At 36.8% G+C, this 14,663-nt stretch overlaps 1 protein-coding gene and 1 non-coding gene across 2 annotated transcripts; one reads left to right on the forward strand and one right to left on the reverse strand.

The window, feature by feature from the left end:
* Positions 1–11,460: 11,460 nt before the first annotated feature.
* On the reverse strand, positions 11,461–11,567 carry LOC128032816 (small nucleolar RNA R71). Its single transcript, XR_008189158.1, has one exon. It is a non-coding gene; the product is annotated as a small nucleolar RNA R71 (small nucleolar RNA).
* Positions 11,568–13,977: 2,410 nt separating this feature from the next.
* On the forward strand, positions 13,978–14,382 carry LOC128041817 (uncharacterized mitochondrial protein AtMg00750-like). The gene has a single exon (XM_052632248.1). The coding sequence runs from the start codon at positions 13,978–13,980 to the stop codon at positions 14,380–14,382; it is 405 nt and encodes a 134-aa protein (XP_052488208.1).
* Positions 14,383–14,663: the final 281 nt, after the last annotated feature.

Genomic DNA, 14,663 nt, shown 5'->3' on the forward strand with positions numbered 1-14,663 from the left:
TCTCTTTCTATGGGAATAATTTGTAAGGATGTTTGAAAAATCTAGAATTGGTTCTTCACTGATGTGAAGAAACGAGTTTTATATTAAAGTGGGAAAAATGCCATTTCATGGTCCGTGAAGGCATTGTTCTAGGGAATAAGGTACCGAAGCAAGAAATTAAAGTTGACAAGGCAAAAATTGATGTGATAGAAAAATTGTTGCCTCCTACCAGTGTCTAGGGCATTAGAAGTTTGTTAGGCTATGCAAGTTTTTATAGATGATTCATTAAGGACTTCTCAATGATATCTAAACCCCTGTGTTCTTTGTTGCAGTAGAATAAACCTTTCATCTTTGATGAACCTTGTCTGTTAGTCGAGGAGTTAAAAAAGTGACTGGTGGCTGCACCAATTGTAATAGCTCTTGGGTGGACATTGCCATTCAAGCTCATGTGTGATGCTAGTGATTATGCTATGGGAGTAGTGCTGAGGCAAAGTAAGGGCAAGATATTTCATGTGATCTATTATGCAAGTCAGACCTTGACTGATGCACAGTTTAATTACATCACCACCGAAAATGAATTATGGCTGTGGTATTTGCATTTGATAAATTTTGATCATATTTAGTTGGTACAAAAGTCATGGTTTACACAGACCATTCTACCATTAAGTATTTGGTGACCAGGAAAGATGCAAAGCCAAGACTGATTCGGTGGATACTCTTGTTGCAAAAGTTAGATTTGGAGATTCGAGATAGAAAGGGAACTAAAATCAAGTGGCATATCATTTATCAAGATTAGAAGCTGGTAATGAAGATGAAAATATAAAGCTTATTAAGGAAAACTTACCAGATGAGCAGTTTTTAATTGCCACGACATTGCCTTGGTATGTCGATATTGTAAACTTCTTAGTTAGTGGATTGTTGCCACTTGATCTGAATAGCCAGGGCAACCAGAAATTCTTGTGTGATGCAAGATTCTACTATTAGGATGAGCCTTATCTATATAAGTAGTGTGCTGATCAAATAATTCGAATATGTATTCTTGATGAAGAGATGAACAGTGTATTACAACATTGTCATTTAGCCTTGTACGGAGGGCATTTTGAAGGAGAAACAGCCGTAGCAAAGGTACTCCAATCTGGGTTCTATTGGCCAAATTTGTTCAAAAATGCCCATGAATTTTATAAAACATGCGATCGTTGTCTTAGAATAGGAAACCTATCAATGAGACACGAAATGCTGCTGTAAAACATTCTAGAAATCAAGTTGTTTGATATTTGGGGAATAAAATTTATAGGACCATTTCCACCCTCGTTCGATAATTTATACATTCTTGTGGCAGTAGATTAATTCTCCAAATGGGTAGAAGCCATAGCACTACCTACCAATGATGCCAAGTCAGTATTAAAGTTCTTATAAAAGAACATCTTTACGAGATTCGGTACGTCTCGAGCCATCATCAATGATGAGAGGTCTCACTTCGATTGCAAGCTTGTTGGCAACAATTTACAAAGGTACAAAGTAAAACAAAAGATTTCCACGGCATATCATCCGCAAACGAGTGGACAAGCTGAAATTTCCAATAGGGAAATTAAACAAATTTCCAACAAGCATATTAATGATGATGGTTATCATATTAAACTCAAACTTGATTTGCCCAACCATGAGCTAAATCTCCGAGGCTCGAGATTACTTTGATGAAACCTTTATTTCTATTCAATGGTATTTTATGTTATATGCAGGCTGTACATTGATGAATATGCAACAGGTGTATAAAGATAACTTAATTCCGATAGGGTTAGGTTAATTGGATAAAAGTTGGATAATATGAGTGAATGATTAATCACTTATTCGTAGCAACCTCTAGACATAGAGCCTTACCTCATACGAAAGAAGGTAAAAGATATTAGTTGTAGCCGAGCTCAAAACCTATAGACATATAGTGCCTTGGAGGACGTAACCCAAGGTCTTACTCTCGAGAGAAGCAGACTACTGTAGAAACCTATCGAGCAGTAGAATATTTATGACTTTAATGTGGCAGTAATAGTTAATGAAGGTATATTCATTAGTAATCCCAACCGTCCTAATCAATATTGTAGTTCCTCAACCTTTTTTCTTAGTGATTTAGCTGTGCCATTCTTGTTCCATTTACTTGTATTGTTTTACACATTTTATACATCATCATTCACTCATTTTGCCACTACATTCTTATTATTATTTTGCTTTAGCATTAATCAAACTTAACTATAATAACTGGACCAAATTATACTTATCTAATCCCTATGGAGATGATCTCACTCATCACTTTATTACTGGTTCGACGTGTATACTTGCACGACTTGCATATCAGATATGCAACCAACAATGTTCCATATGAGTCCCAATCGGGATTGGTTTACAACATATGAAATTTTGTGTGAAGGTGTTGTTTTGATGGGAAATAATGCTTCATGTAAAATCGTAGGTATTACCACGATCAAAATAAGCTTTTTGATGGAGTGGTCAACACACTTAGTGGCGTATGAAATGTACTAGAATTGAAGAGGTATTTGATTTTGTTCAGTACTCTTTATTCAAAAGAGCACAAGTACATAGCTGAAAGTTGAGTTTTGAAGATTAACAAGGGTTCTCTTGTTGTGATGAAAGGGCATAGAAAGACTGCCAAGTTATATGTGTTGGAAAGTTCAACTATTACTGGTGATGTAGTCGTCGCTTCCTCTTCCTTATCAGATGATAATGTTACTTGACTTTGGCATATACATCTAGGGCATATGATTGAGAACAACATGACATAATTGAGAAAAAGAGGACTTCTTGATGTATAAGGCATAAGTAAACTGAAGTTTTATGAACACTGCGATTTTGGGAAACAAAAGAGAATTTGATTCACAAGAGGAACACATAACATGAAAGGAATGTTGGATTATATTCATTCTAATATTTGGGGACCATCTAGAGTGCCTTCGAGGGCGAGAGCTAATTATATGCTGACGATCATTGACGATTTTTCCAGAAAAGTTTTGGAATTCTTCCTAAAGCAGAAAAGTGATGTGTTGTCTACGTTTAAGAATTGGAAGACTATGATCAAGAAGCAGATAGGAAAATAGATAAAGCACCTCTATAGAGATAATGGTTTGGAATTCTGTCCTAATGAGTTTAATTAATACTGCAAATCAGAAGGGATCATGAGACACTTAATAGTTTTCCAAACTCCACAGCAAAACGGTGTTGCAGAACGAATGAATAGAACAATTATGGAAAAGGTTCGATGCATGTTGTTGAATGCTCATTTATCGAAGTCGTTCTAGGCTGAAGTGACCACAAGTTACCCTCTAGCACATATATTAATGATTTTATGATTGATATAGTGTTGGGGTTTGTTGTTGTTGATAGGAGAAGAGTGTGTGGTGATAGACAACCCTCCAGCAAGTTAAGGTTTTTGAGTAGTTGCTGCAAGTTTGTGGTAAGTGCTTGTTTATGAATATAGGGATTGTTTCTTTAAAAAAGAGTGAATTTAAGTTGTAATTTTTGTGTTAAATCGAAGTTGAAATTGTTGGTTTGGTGTCGTTTGTGGGATTTTAAGTGTACGACTATGTGAAGGATCAATCTCGCTATCAGGTGTGTAAAAACAACTCTAAAACTTGATAGAAACTCGATAAATCATGAAACATGGTTTTTTTTGGAAACTGCCCAATGGAACACTGCAGTGTGGTAGGCTGTGTGGAGCACACGGTCGTTTGAAACATTGTAGATCGTGTGGCCAGGCCGTGTGGAGCACACGATCGTGTGAAACTCTACAGACCGTATGGCCAGACCGTGTAGGGCACATGGCCATGTGAAACTTTATAGATCGTGTGGGTCTTTTTGTCCAATTTGAGGGCATGATTAGAGGCCGTTTGAGAGACTCAAAAATTGGATCCGCAGGCACCGTATGGGGTCGAAAAAGCATAGTTTTTGTACGTAAATACATATGGGTAAGCTTAAAAGGTATGTTGAGTTGGATAATTTACAAACAAGCTATGTATTATGTTATGATCTATATGAAATATGAGTGTAGGTATGCCATATGTTATATGACATATGTTTGTATGTTTTATGATTATGATATGCGTATGTTTGGGGTTGGTTATGATGTGATGGAGAAAGTGCTATACGATAGTTTATATTGCAGTTATGGCAGCTAGACTGCAAATTTATGTGTGGCAGCTCAGCTGCAATTATATGAGTGGTACACCGCCACATATTGGTGCAATTGGATGGATGGACTCTTGTAGTCCTATATGGTATGATTGGGTGGATGCAGATAATGTGTAGTAGATAGGGGTAGGATATGATATGAATATGATTCAATATGACATGTTGTGATTCGATATGATATTATTCATAAAAATATGATAAAATATGCTCTGCATTAAAATCTAATATGATAAGAAATAATATGATATATGCCATGAGACTGTCTAAAATATGTGTTTGCTTGTACTAGGATTATGGGCCAAATCACACACTAGGCTTAAAGCTCACGATTTGTATGCTTTGTTTCAGATAATCCTCTGGCCTAGGAATGGATGGTGACTCAGGAGCTCGGGTTTCATGATTTTAGTTTATGCATTATGGACTTTTTATTTGTTTATTATGAAAATTTTTTGGACTGTTTTGGGTTTTTATCTTGTTTTGGACATTTTAATTTTGTTTATCTCGTTAGGACAATTTTGGTTATTTACTATGCAAAAGCTTTAAACGTTTAAGAGTGCTTAACTTATGATAATGAAAAATGAACCATGATTTTATATAAAAAAAGCTATAAGGTTTTCTGTTGCAAGACTAATCGAAATTCTCCCAATATACTTAAGCACAGAAATATTTTCAAGTAAATTGCTTTTGATTTTAGTAACACAATTAAGTTGTGATTTTGGAAAATCGCTGCGTTTTTCAAAAGAGTCAATTAATTAAATTTTCTATTTGTTGAAGTTGGTTTTCATCAAAGCAAAACATTTACTTCTCTTTCTTGTATGATGTAGTCTCCATAATCTGACCGTAACATCTAGACTAGGTATGGAGTGTTACATTTGGTGGTATCAGAGTCAGGTTACAAAACTCAATTGTGTATTTTTGGGTCCAAAATATTTTGAGAAATAAATCTTTATTTTAAATTGGAATCTTATTGAAATAATCTTTGAATTTTTGGATAATTGAAACTGAGACTCTGGCGCCGATCTAAGTAAGAACTCTAAACTTTAGTTATGGTTTAGAGATACTTTGCATGTGATACTTTAGTATAAGAAGGCCTTTAGAGACTATAGAGTAGTAAAACACTGTAGTATTTTGATAAAACTTTAAGATTAAGGTTTAAAAACTTAAACTAATTCATAAAATTTGTAAAATTGTAGATAAAGACAATGAGTACTCGTGGTTCTTGTGTACATGGTACCCGTGAGCGTGGTGGGCGCTGTCGGGGGGCTCAGATTGAGCCTTCTTCGATGGGCCCCAATTAGATACGTGTGAGACTGTAAAAACTCCAACTGTTGAGCCTGAGTTTGCGGCTCAAACTATCAGGGACAACGCACTGTCCCAGGCAATGTTGAGGGTTTTGGAGATAGTCGTTGGGACCTATACGGATTTGGATCTAGGAGCCGAGGGTCGATAACTGAACGACTCTAGTCCTATGGAGTGGAATTGTTTAGGGGCGTCACTAGAGTTGCCTTAATTATGGTTGAATATTGGTTAGAGGCAACGGAAAGGATAATGAATGACTTAGACTGCGTCCCTGAGCAAAAATTGAAGGGTGCAGTATCCTTGCTTCACGATAAAGCATATCAGTGGTGATTGATGGTGCAGGAGGGCTTTCAACTTGAGCAGCTAACAGGGGATTACTTTCGGAGTGCCTTCTAGAATAAATATATGAGGGCAAGCTATATTGAGGCCCGTAGATGCGAGTTTATGGGGTTTACTTAAGCAAATAGAATGGTGGCCGAGTATGAGGTCGAGTTCTTGAGATTGAGTAGGTATGCATGTGGGTTGGTGGCTATTGACTAAGTCAAGAGTGTTTGTTTTGAGGAGGGTCTGAGGTATGACCTTAGGGTTCTGATAGCTCCACATAGAGAGTAGGTTTTTGTAGTCGTAGTTGACAAGGAAAATATTGTGCAAAAGGTTAAGTGCACTAAGCATGAGAAGAAGGAGAGGGAGAGGGAGAGGGAGAAAAATCAGAATAAGAACAAGACAGATGTGGGTTTTTCTAGTTCTTCTCAACGGCTAGCGAAATGGGCTAGGTATGAGAGACCTTCGCATGCAGAGCTAGTTGCCAGAGTTAAGCTTGCTGTCACAATTGAGCAGGTACTAATTTGTAGGTATTGTTATAGGCACCAACCAGGCGAATGTTGAAGGAGGACTAGGGCTTATTTTAGATATGGGTCCACTAGGCACAAGATTAGTGAGTGTCCTTTTATGGTTGAGCTGGGGCGAGCTTCAATTAAGGTTTAGATTCTACCTCAAAGGGTTGGTCAGTAGCCTACTAGGGGTCGTGGTCAGATGAAAGGGGGTAATGGTGGTGGACACGATCAGAGAGCACCGAGCAGAGGTGCGGGTCAGGCTAAGGCCAGGTAGCCAGCCTTGGTTTAAGTAACGAGACGTCCTGAGGATAGAGATGTGGTTAATGTGATTTTTCGGTATGTTCACTATACATTCTTTATCTTATTTTCCTTTGATTTATTGTGGATTTACGCACTCTTATGTATCTAGTAGTATAGAGGGTTATTTAGGGGTTTTGGCTGAGGACACTAGTTCTGAGCTTTTTGTGATTAGTCTTTTGGGTCAATCTGCTAGAGTTAGTAAAGTATATAGCAGGTGTTCGCTTGAGGTTTAGGGGTGTGTGTTCCCTGCTGATTTTATGGAATTGTTGTTTGGGGAGTTTGATTTGATTTTGGGTATGGATTGGTTGGTGGAGCATCGAGTTGGATTGGATTGTGAGTTTAAGAGAGTGACCTTTAAGGTTGGAGATGATATGGAGGTTGTGATGGTTGGCGAGCGTTGAGATTACCTCTCACACATAATCTTCACTCTGGTGGCTAAAAAGTTAATTTGTATGGGTTGCGATGCATATTTAGCTTATGTGCACGACTCAGGTAGTGTGGGTTCGCCTGTGCAAGATATTCGTATTGTTAAGGATTTTTTAAACGTTTTTCTTGAGGAGTTACCAGGATTACCTCCTAATAGGGAGGTTGAGTTCAGAATTGAGTTACTACCAGGGACAGCTTCGATGTCCATCGCCCCATATCTAATGGCACTGAAGGGTTTATTTGACCTAATATGTCCTCGTTGGGAGCATTGGTTCTCTTTGTTAAGAAAAATGACAGTTTTGAGGATGTGTATGGATTATTGTCAGTTGAACAAGTTAATGATAAAGAATAAGTACACACTTTCGAGGATTGATGATAAGTTTTGTGGGGCCCCGATATTCTCGAAAATTTATCTTTGTTTTAGGAACCATCAGCTGAAAGTTAATGAGATCGATGTGCATAAAACTACCTTTAGGACTCGTTACGGATCTCATGAACTGAGTCTTTCAACCATATCTGGATCAGTTCATCGTTGTGTTTATCGATGACATTTTTGTATATTCTAAGACTGAGAACAAGCATGATGGGCATCTTCGAACAGTTCTTTAGACTTTTCATGAAAAGGAATTGTATGCTACATTAAGTAAATGTGAGTTCTGGTAGGGTAAGGTTATGTTTTTAGGGCATGTGGCTTCTACTGAAGGTATCCAAGTGGATCTTAAGAAGATAGATACTATTCTAGATTGGAAGCAGCCTAGGAATGTGACTGAGCTTTGAAGTTTCCTGGGTTTAGCAGGATACTGTCAGAGATTTTTTGAGGGGTTTTCTTTGATAGTAGAACATTTGAATAAGTTGCTATGTAAGAATGCTTCATTTGTTTGGGCTGTTAAGTAGCAATCGAGCTTTAAGAAACTCAAATCGGTTTGACTCAGGCAACTATTTTAATTCAACACCAGCCTAGAAAAGAGTTTTTTGTTTATAGTGATGCTTCGCATACTGGTTTGGGTTGTGTGTTGATGCAAGAAGGTAAAGTGGTTGCTTATGCATCTAGACAACTTAAGCAGCACTAGGGTAATTATCCGACTCATGACCTTGAGCTTGCACTATTTGTATGGTGAGAGATGCATCATTTACACCGATCATTAGAGTCTTAAGTATCTCCTCACTTAAAAGGAGTTCAATCTTAGGGAACGTCGTTGGATCAAGTTATTTAGGATTATAATTATTTGATTGAGTACCATCTCAGTAAGGCCAACATGGTGGCTGATGCACTTAGTCGAAGATTTATGACTGATTTGAGGGCGATGTTTTCTCACCTAAGTTTGTTTGATGATAGTGGGATTCTAGTCGAGTTACAGGTTAAGTCATCTTGGTTGGATGAGATTAAAAGTAAGCAGCTGTTGGATGAGTCATTGATTAGTCGGGTTCAACAGATGAATGAGGTTAAGACAATGGATTTTGGGTATAATGATGATGATATTTTTTGTTTTCGAGGTTGTATTTGTGTGCCTAAGGATGTAGATTCGAGACACTCTATTCTTTTGGAAGCGCATACTAGCTATTATGCTATGCATTCCGATGGTAGTAAGATGTATCGTGAGCTCCGTGACTTGTATTGGTGGCCTGGGTTGAAACGTGAGGTAACTGATTTTGTGTTCTGCTGCTTGATGTGCCAGCAAGTTAAGGTTCAGCACCAGCTTCCTTCTGGATTACTTCAACCAGTTAAGATTCCATTATGGAAATGGGAACAAGTGACTATGGATTTTGTTAGTGGGTTGCCTTTAACACCAGCTAAAAAGGATTCAATTTGAGTTATTATGGATCGGTTAATTAAGTCTGCTCACAATATTCTGGTCAGGACTGACTGCTATTTACAGAAGTTGGCGAAGCTTTATGTTTCCAAGAATGTCAGACTTCATGGATTTCCAATATCTATCATTTTGTATTGGGATCCTCATTTTACTTCTCAATTTTGGCAGAATTTACATGAGGCTTTGGGTACTCGACATGATTTTATTATGACATTTCATCCTCAGACTGATGGTGAATCGGAGAGGGTAATTCAGATTTTGGAGGATATGCTTTAGAGCTATGTGATTGATTTTTGCGGTAGTTGAGAGGAGTTTCTGCTGCTGGCTGAATTTTCTTATAATAATAGCTTTCAGTCAAGCATTCAGATGGTGCCTTATGAGGCTTTATATGGTAGGAAATGTCGCACTCCATTTTGTTGGACTGAGTTGGGTGAGAGGAAAGTCTTGGGTCTTAAGTTAGTTATAACTCTTGAAAAGAGTTATATTTAAGCCCTCTAAATGGAATTGTTTGTAATTAAGTGAATACATTTGCATTTTTAGGATGTTTTTAGAACATTGAATAACAAAGCTTGGATTGCACTACACTGGTCATTATTTATTACTCTTATCACTTGGGGAGGAAATGTGTGGTTTTGTGTGAACACAGGTGTAAGAAGAAGAAGAAGATGAAGAAGGAAAATAAAGGAAGTGAAACATTATCGTGACAAATGGTGAGATTGATTGCCAATAGAATTTTCATGGCAATTCCAGAAAGATGACTCAACACTCTATCCACCTCACTCTCAGTCAGTTAGACGTGTACTAGAAAAACCAACCTGAAAGAGGAATGAAAAATTTGTGCTAAGGTGGGATGGATCTACCCAATAAAAGAATGAGAGAGAAGAAGAAAAAAACAATAGAAAATCAACGTGAGAAAGAGAGTGGTGACAACAATTTTCTTTCTGTGCAAATAAGAACTCCATTGGAGAATTCTAGAGAAAGAAAGGGTAGCAGCTTAGAAGAGTGCAGAATACACACGTGAGGAAGGGGAAGAGAAATCTATCCTGGATTCACAAGCAATCTAAGGAACAAAGAGGAGCTGGAGTGTGGAATTAACTTCCTGCAGTTTTACCTTTATTTTCTAGATTGAATTTTCTGTGATTCAAAATTAATTGAGAAATCTTGATGAATGATTCTATTTTGGTGTTTACTTTTCCACCCATGAACTTAAACTTTTCTGGGTTGGAGTTGTTTGGGTGAATGTTTTCTCATCTTTAATGCCTAAGATTTGAGATTGTCTATATCACTTTACATTCGATTCATGCTTATTTTAAACACATGCATGCAAGCTCTAGACATAGTTGAATGTATGTTGTGTTCTTAGGTGTTTTTAATTCTGAAAAGGTTAAGAATATTGGATCTTGAATCGTTTGATGCAAGTGAATAATTGACAGAATATTCATAGCACTCTAGACATAGATGTTGCAAGCTGTATAGAGAGAACGTTCATTGCAGTTATCAATCCCAAGTTCTTTAGACGTACATGAACTTAGATTTTTAGCTTAAGATCTAGCTATCGAAAGAGGAAAGTCACAGTAGCGAATCTCTGGGTAATAGATTAGACAACATTTTTCCATGTCATTATCTTGATATGAACATTTCTCCTGAATAAATCGAACCCTATTCATTCAAAAACAAAAATACTCTTGATATTCTCTGTGAATTGCCATATCATTTTATTTGCAATATAAATTCTTTGTTCTTTATCATTTAATTTCAGTAATTCATTATTCTAGTTTCTTATTTACTTTAAGATTATTTCCTGACATTTTGGTATAATTAACAATATTATAATAACATACTCAATTTCTTACCAATTTTTGATCCCTTTGGAGACGATACTTATCAATTTATTACTGGAATGGAGTGTACACTTGCACAATTGCATTAGTTATTTTACATGCAACAAGTTTTTGGCGCCGTTGCCAGGGATCGACAATATTGGTGAAAAGTTGATTTGTTATTATTTTTGTTATATTTGTTTGAGCAGTAATTAGTATTTTAATTTTATTTTTTAGGTTTGTATTAGTGCATGAGAAGAATATTTAAGAGGATACATAACATTGTTTTGATCCTAAAATTGAAAGGACATTAAGGCGAAGAAGAAAAGAGTTAAGAGAAATGGAGAGAATTAGAAATGATCCAATCATAGAAGATCAAGTGCTCCAGAATGAAAGGAATGATGATATTCCTCGAAGAATAGATGATAGAGATAGACCCATCAGAGAACATGTAGTGCCGATTTGGGATGATCTAAATCCAGGAATTGTTAGGCCATATATTCAAGCTCAACACTTTGAATTAAAACTAATAATGTTTCAGATGCTGCAAACGGTAGGACAATTTAGTGTTTACCTACTGAAGATCTGAGATTACACTTGAGACTATTTCTTAAAGTTCGTGACTCATTCAAGCAACAGAGTGTTCATGAAGATGCCCTTAGATTGAAATTGTTCCCTTATTCATTGCAAGATTGTCCCAGATTCTGGTTGAATGCGTTAACATTAGGTATGGTGGCATCTTGGAATGAATTGTGTCAGAGATTTCTGCTTAGGTACAATCCTCCCAACATGAATGTAAAGCTTAGGAGCGACATTACATTGTTTAGGCAATCTAAAGATGAGACATTATATAAAGCATGAGAGCATTTCAAGGAAGTAATTGGAAAATGGTCGATGCATGGTTTTCAGCATTAGACACAAATGGAAACGTTCTACAATGGATTAAATGCTCATACGCGAATGGTGGTGGATGCATATGTTAATGAGACATTGCTTGAGAAATCCTACAATGAAGCATACGAAATTCTGGAAAGAATAGCAAACAATGATTATCAGTACCCCACTACCAGAGTTGGCACTAGTAGAAGAGTTGTTTGGGCAATGGAACTCCATGTGATTACATCTTTAACAGCTCAGGTATCATCTTTAATAAATATGATTAAAACTCTGAAAAGACCCTCTACAGTGTAGGAGATGAAGTTTGTTGAATTAGCTAGGTATACTATGGAGAAGATCATGTTTTTGATGAATGCCCATCCAATCCTACCTCTTCGTATTACATGGGGAATTTTAATCGTAGCAACAACAATCCCTACTCCAACACATACAATCTAGGGTGGAAACAACATCCAAATTTTAAATGGAGTAATCAAGGAATGAGAAATGAAAACAATGTTAATCGACAGAATGTGGCTGGTGTACCACCTGGATACAATCAACCAATGTCACAGCAAAATGTGCAACAAAGTTCGTCATCTTCAACCTCAACTATGGAAGCTCTATTAAAAGAATATATGCCTAAGAATGATGTGATTATTTAGAGATAGCAGCTTCCTTAAAAGCTCTAGAGAATCAAGTGAGAAAAATTGCCACTGCATTAAGGAGCATTGCCTAGTGACATAGAAAGTTCTCGATCTCAACGAAAGGAAAAATGTAAGGCCATAACACTCCAAAGTGGCACTCAACTGCCAGGAGTTGTGAATAATACCTTTACTGAGGAGGAAAGTTTAGAAGTTCCTGAAAGAACAACTTTTGAATCAATAGTGGAACAAACTACAAAAGATAGGAGTAAACAGAAGCATGCCGAAGCAAATTCATCTTGCAGAGCCAATACAGATGCCATGGCAAAGCAACCTCAATAAATGGATGGAAGGCCATCGCCACCTTTTCCCTAGAGTTTCAAAAGTCAAAGTAAGATGCTCAATTCAAGAAATTTCTTGAGGTCTTGAAACAAGTACACATTAACATACCTTTGGCGGAAGTATTAGAACAAATGCCTAACTATGTGAAATTCATGAAAGATATCCTATCTAATAAGAGAAGGTTAGGGGAGTTCGAATCTGTTGCACTTATTGAAGGGTGCACAACAATGCTGAAGAACAAATTGCCACCAAAATTAAAAGATCCAGGGAGTTTCACTATACCTTGCTTGATTGGAAACTATTATGTAGGCAAAGCATTATACGATTTAGGTGCAAGTATCAATCTAATGCCTATGCCTGTTTTCGAGAAACTCGGCATAGGAAAGGCAAGACCTATTACAGTCACACTACAACTAGCTGATAGATCATACGTCCATCCAGAAGGTAAAATTGAAGATGTACTGGTAAGAGTTGAGAAGTTCATCTTTCTAGCAGATTTTATTATTTTGGAATGTGAAGCAGATAAAGAGGTACCCATAATACTTGGACGACCTTTCTTAGAAACTGGTAAAACATTGATCGATGTATAGAAAGGTGAGTTAACCATGAGAATTAATGATTAGTAGTTGACATTTAACATGTTAGATGCTTTAAAGCGTGTAGACCCAGATAAAGAATGCCATGCTGTTGAACTTATTGACATTGTAATTCAAGAAGAATTTTCAGGACATATGCACAAGAATTCTGATGCAAACTTTGCTAAATTAAATGAAACAGAATTGACTGAAGAATATGGAGAACTGATGGACATTCAACAATCTGGAAATGGATTCAGAAGGAGCTTTGAATCATTAGACTTATCAAGTCAATCTTTGAACCTTCCTTGATCATTAATAGAATATCCACCTATGTTGGATTTAAAGCCATTACCAGTGCATTTGAAGTACGCTTACTTGGGAAATAACGATACACTGCCTATGGTTATCTTTGCCGAGCTTACAATAGATTAGGAGATGCAATTATTAGAAGTCTTAAAAAAATCCAAGAAAGCTTTAGGATGGTTAATTGCGGATATCAAAGGAATTAGCCCAGCAATCTGCATGCACAAAATAATACTTGAAGATTGCCATGACAAATCTGTTGAACAACAAAGGAGATTGAATCTTGTCATGAAGGAAATAGTTAAAAAGGATATTATCAAATGGTTGGATGCTTGAATTATGTACTCGATTTCTGATAGCTCTTGGGTGAGCCCTGTTCAGTGTGTACCCAAGAAAGGAGAAGTCACTGTAGTCAGTAATTCCTTCACGATGTTAAGCAATATTACTGGGATGAGCCATTTCTATTTAAGTAGTATGTAGATCAAGTAATTTTGAGATGTATTCCAGATGAGGAAATTCAAAGTATCCTACATCACTATCATTCTGCACTTTATGGTGGACATTTTGGAAGCATGCGAACTGCTGCAAAGGTTCTTCAATCTAGTTTCTATCAACCCACCATGTTTAAAGATGCTCATGAGTTCTGTCAAAGCTGTGATCGCTGTCAAAGAACTGGTAACTTATCAAGGAGACACGAAATGTCGTTGAAAAATATTCTAGAGGTAGAATTATTTGACATGTGGGGAATTGATTTCATGGGTCCATTTCCACCATCCTGGGGACAAATCTACATTCTTTTCATTGTGGATTATGTCTCTAAATGGGTTGAAGCTATGGCTTTACCTACAAATGATGCCAAATTAGTTCTAAGATTCCTGCATACAAATATTTTTACTAGGTTTTGTACACCTCGTGCCTTAATTAGTGATGAAGGTTCATATTTTGACTACAAATTAGTTGCCAACGCTTTGAATTGATATGGGGTTAAACATAAAATTGCCATATCATACCACCCATAGACAAATGGACAAGCTAAAATTTCCAATAGGGAGATCAAGCAAATTTTGGAGAAAGTTGTCAATCCCAATCACAAGGATTGGCCAGTGAGGTTGGATGAAGCATTATGGGCTTATCGCACAGCCTTAAAGACAACATTGGGAATGTCACCTTTCAAGCTTGTTTATGGTAAACCATGTCATTTGCCAGTGGAGCTAGAACACAAAGCATTTTAGGAAATCAAGAAAATACACATAGACTG

The sequence above is a fragment of the Gossypium raimondii genome, chromosome 1, assembly GCF_025698545.1.
Source record: "Gossypium raimondii isolate GPD5lz chromosome 1, ASM2569854v1, whole genome shotgun sequence".
Lineage (NCBI taxonomy): Eukaryota > Viridiplantae > Streptophyta > Magnoliopsida > Malvales > Malvaceae > Gossypium > Gossypium raimondii.

Excerpts from the sequence above, each read along its gene's own strand:
- LOC128041817 (XM_052632248.1), top strand. The coding sequence starts at position 13,978 with ATGCGAACTGCTGCAAAGGTTCTTCAATCTAGTTTCTATCAACCCACC.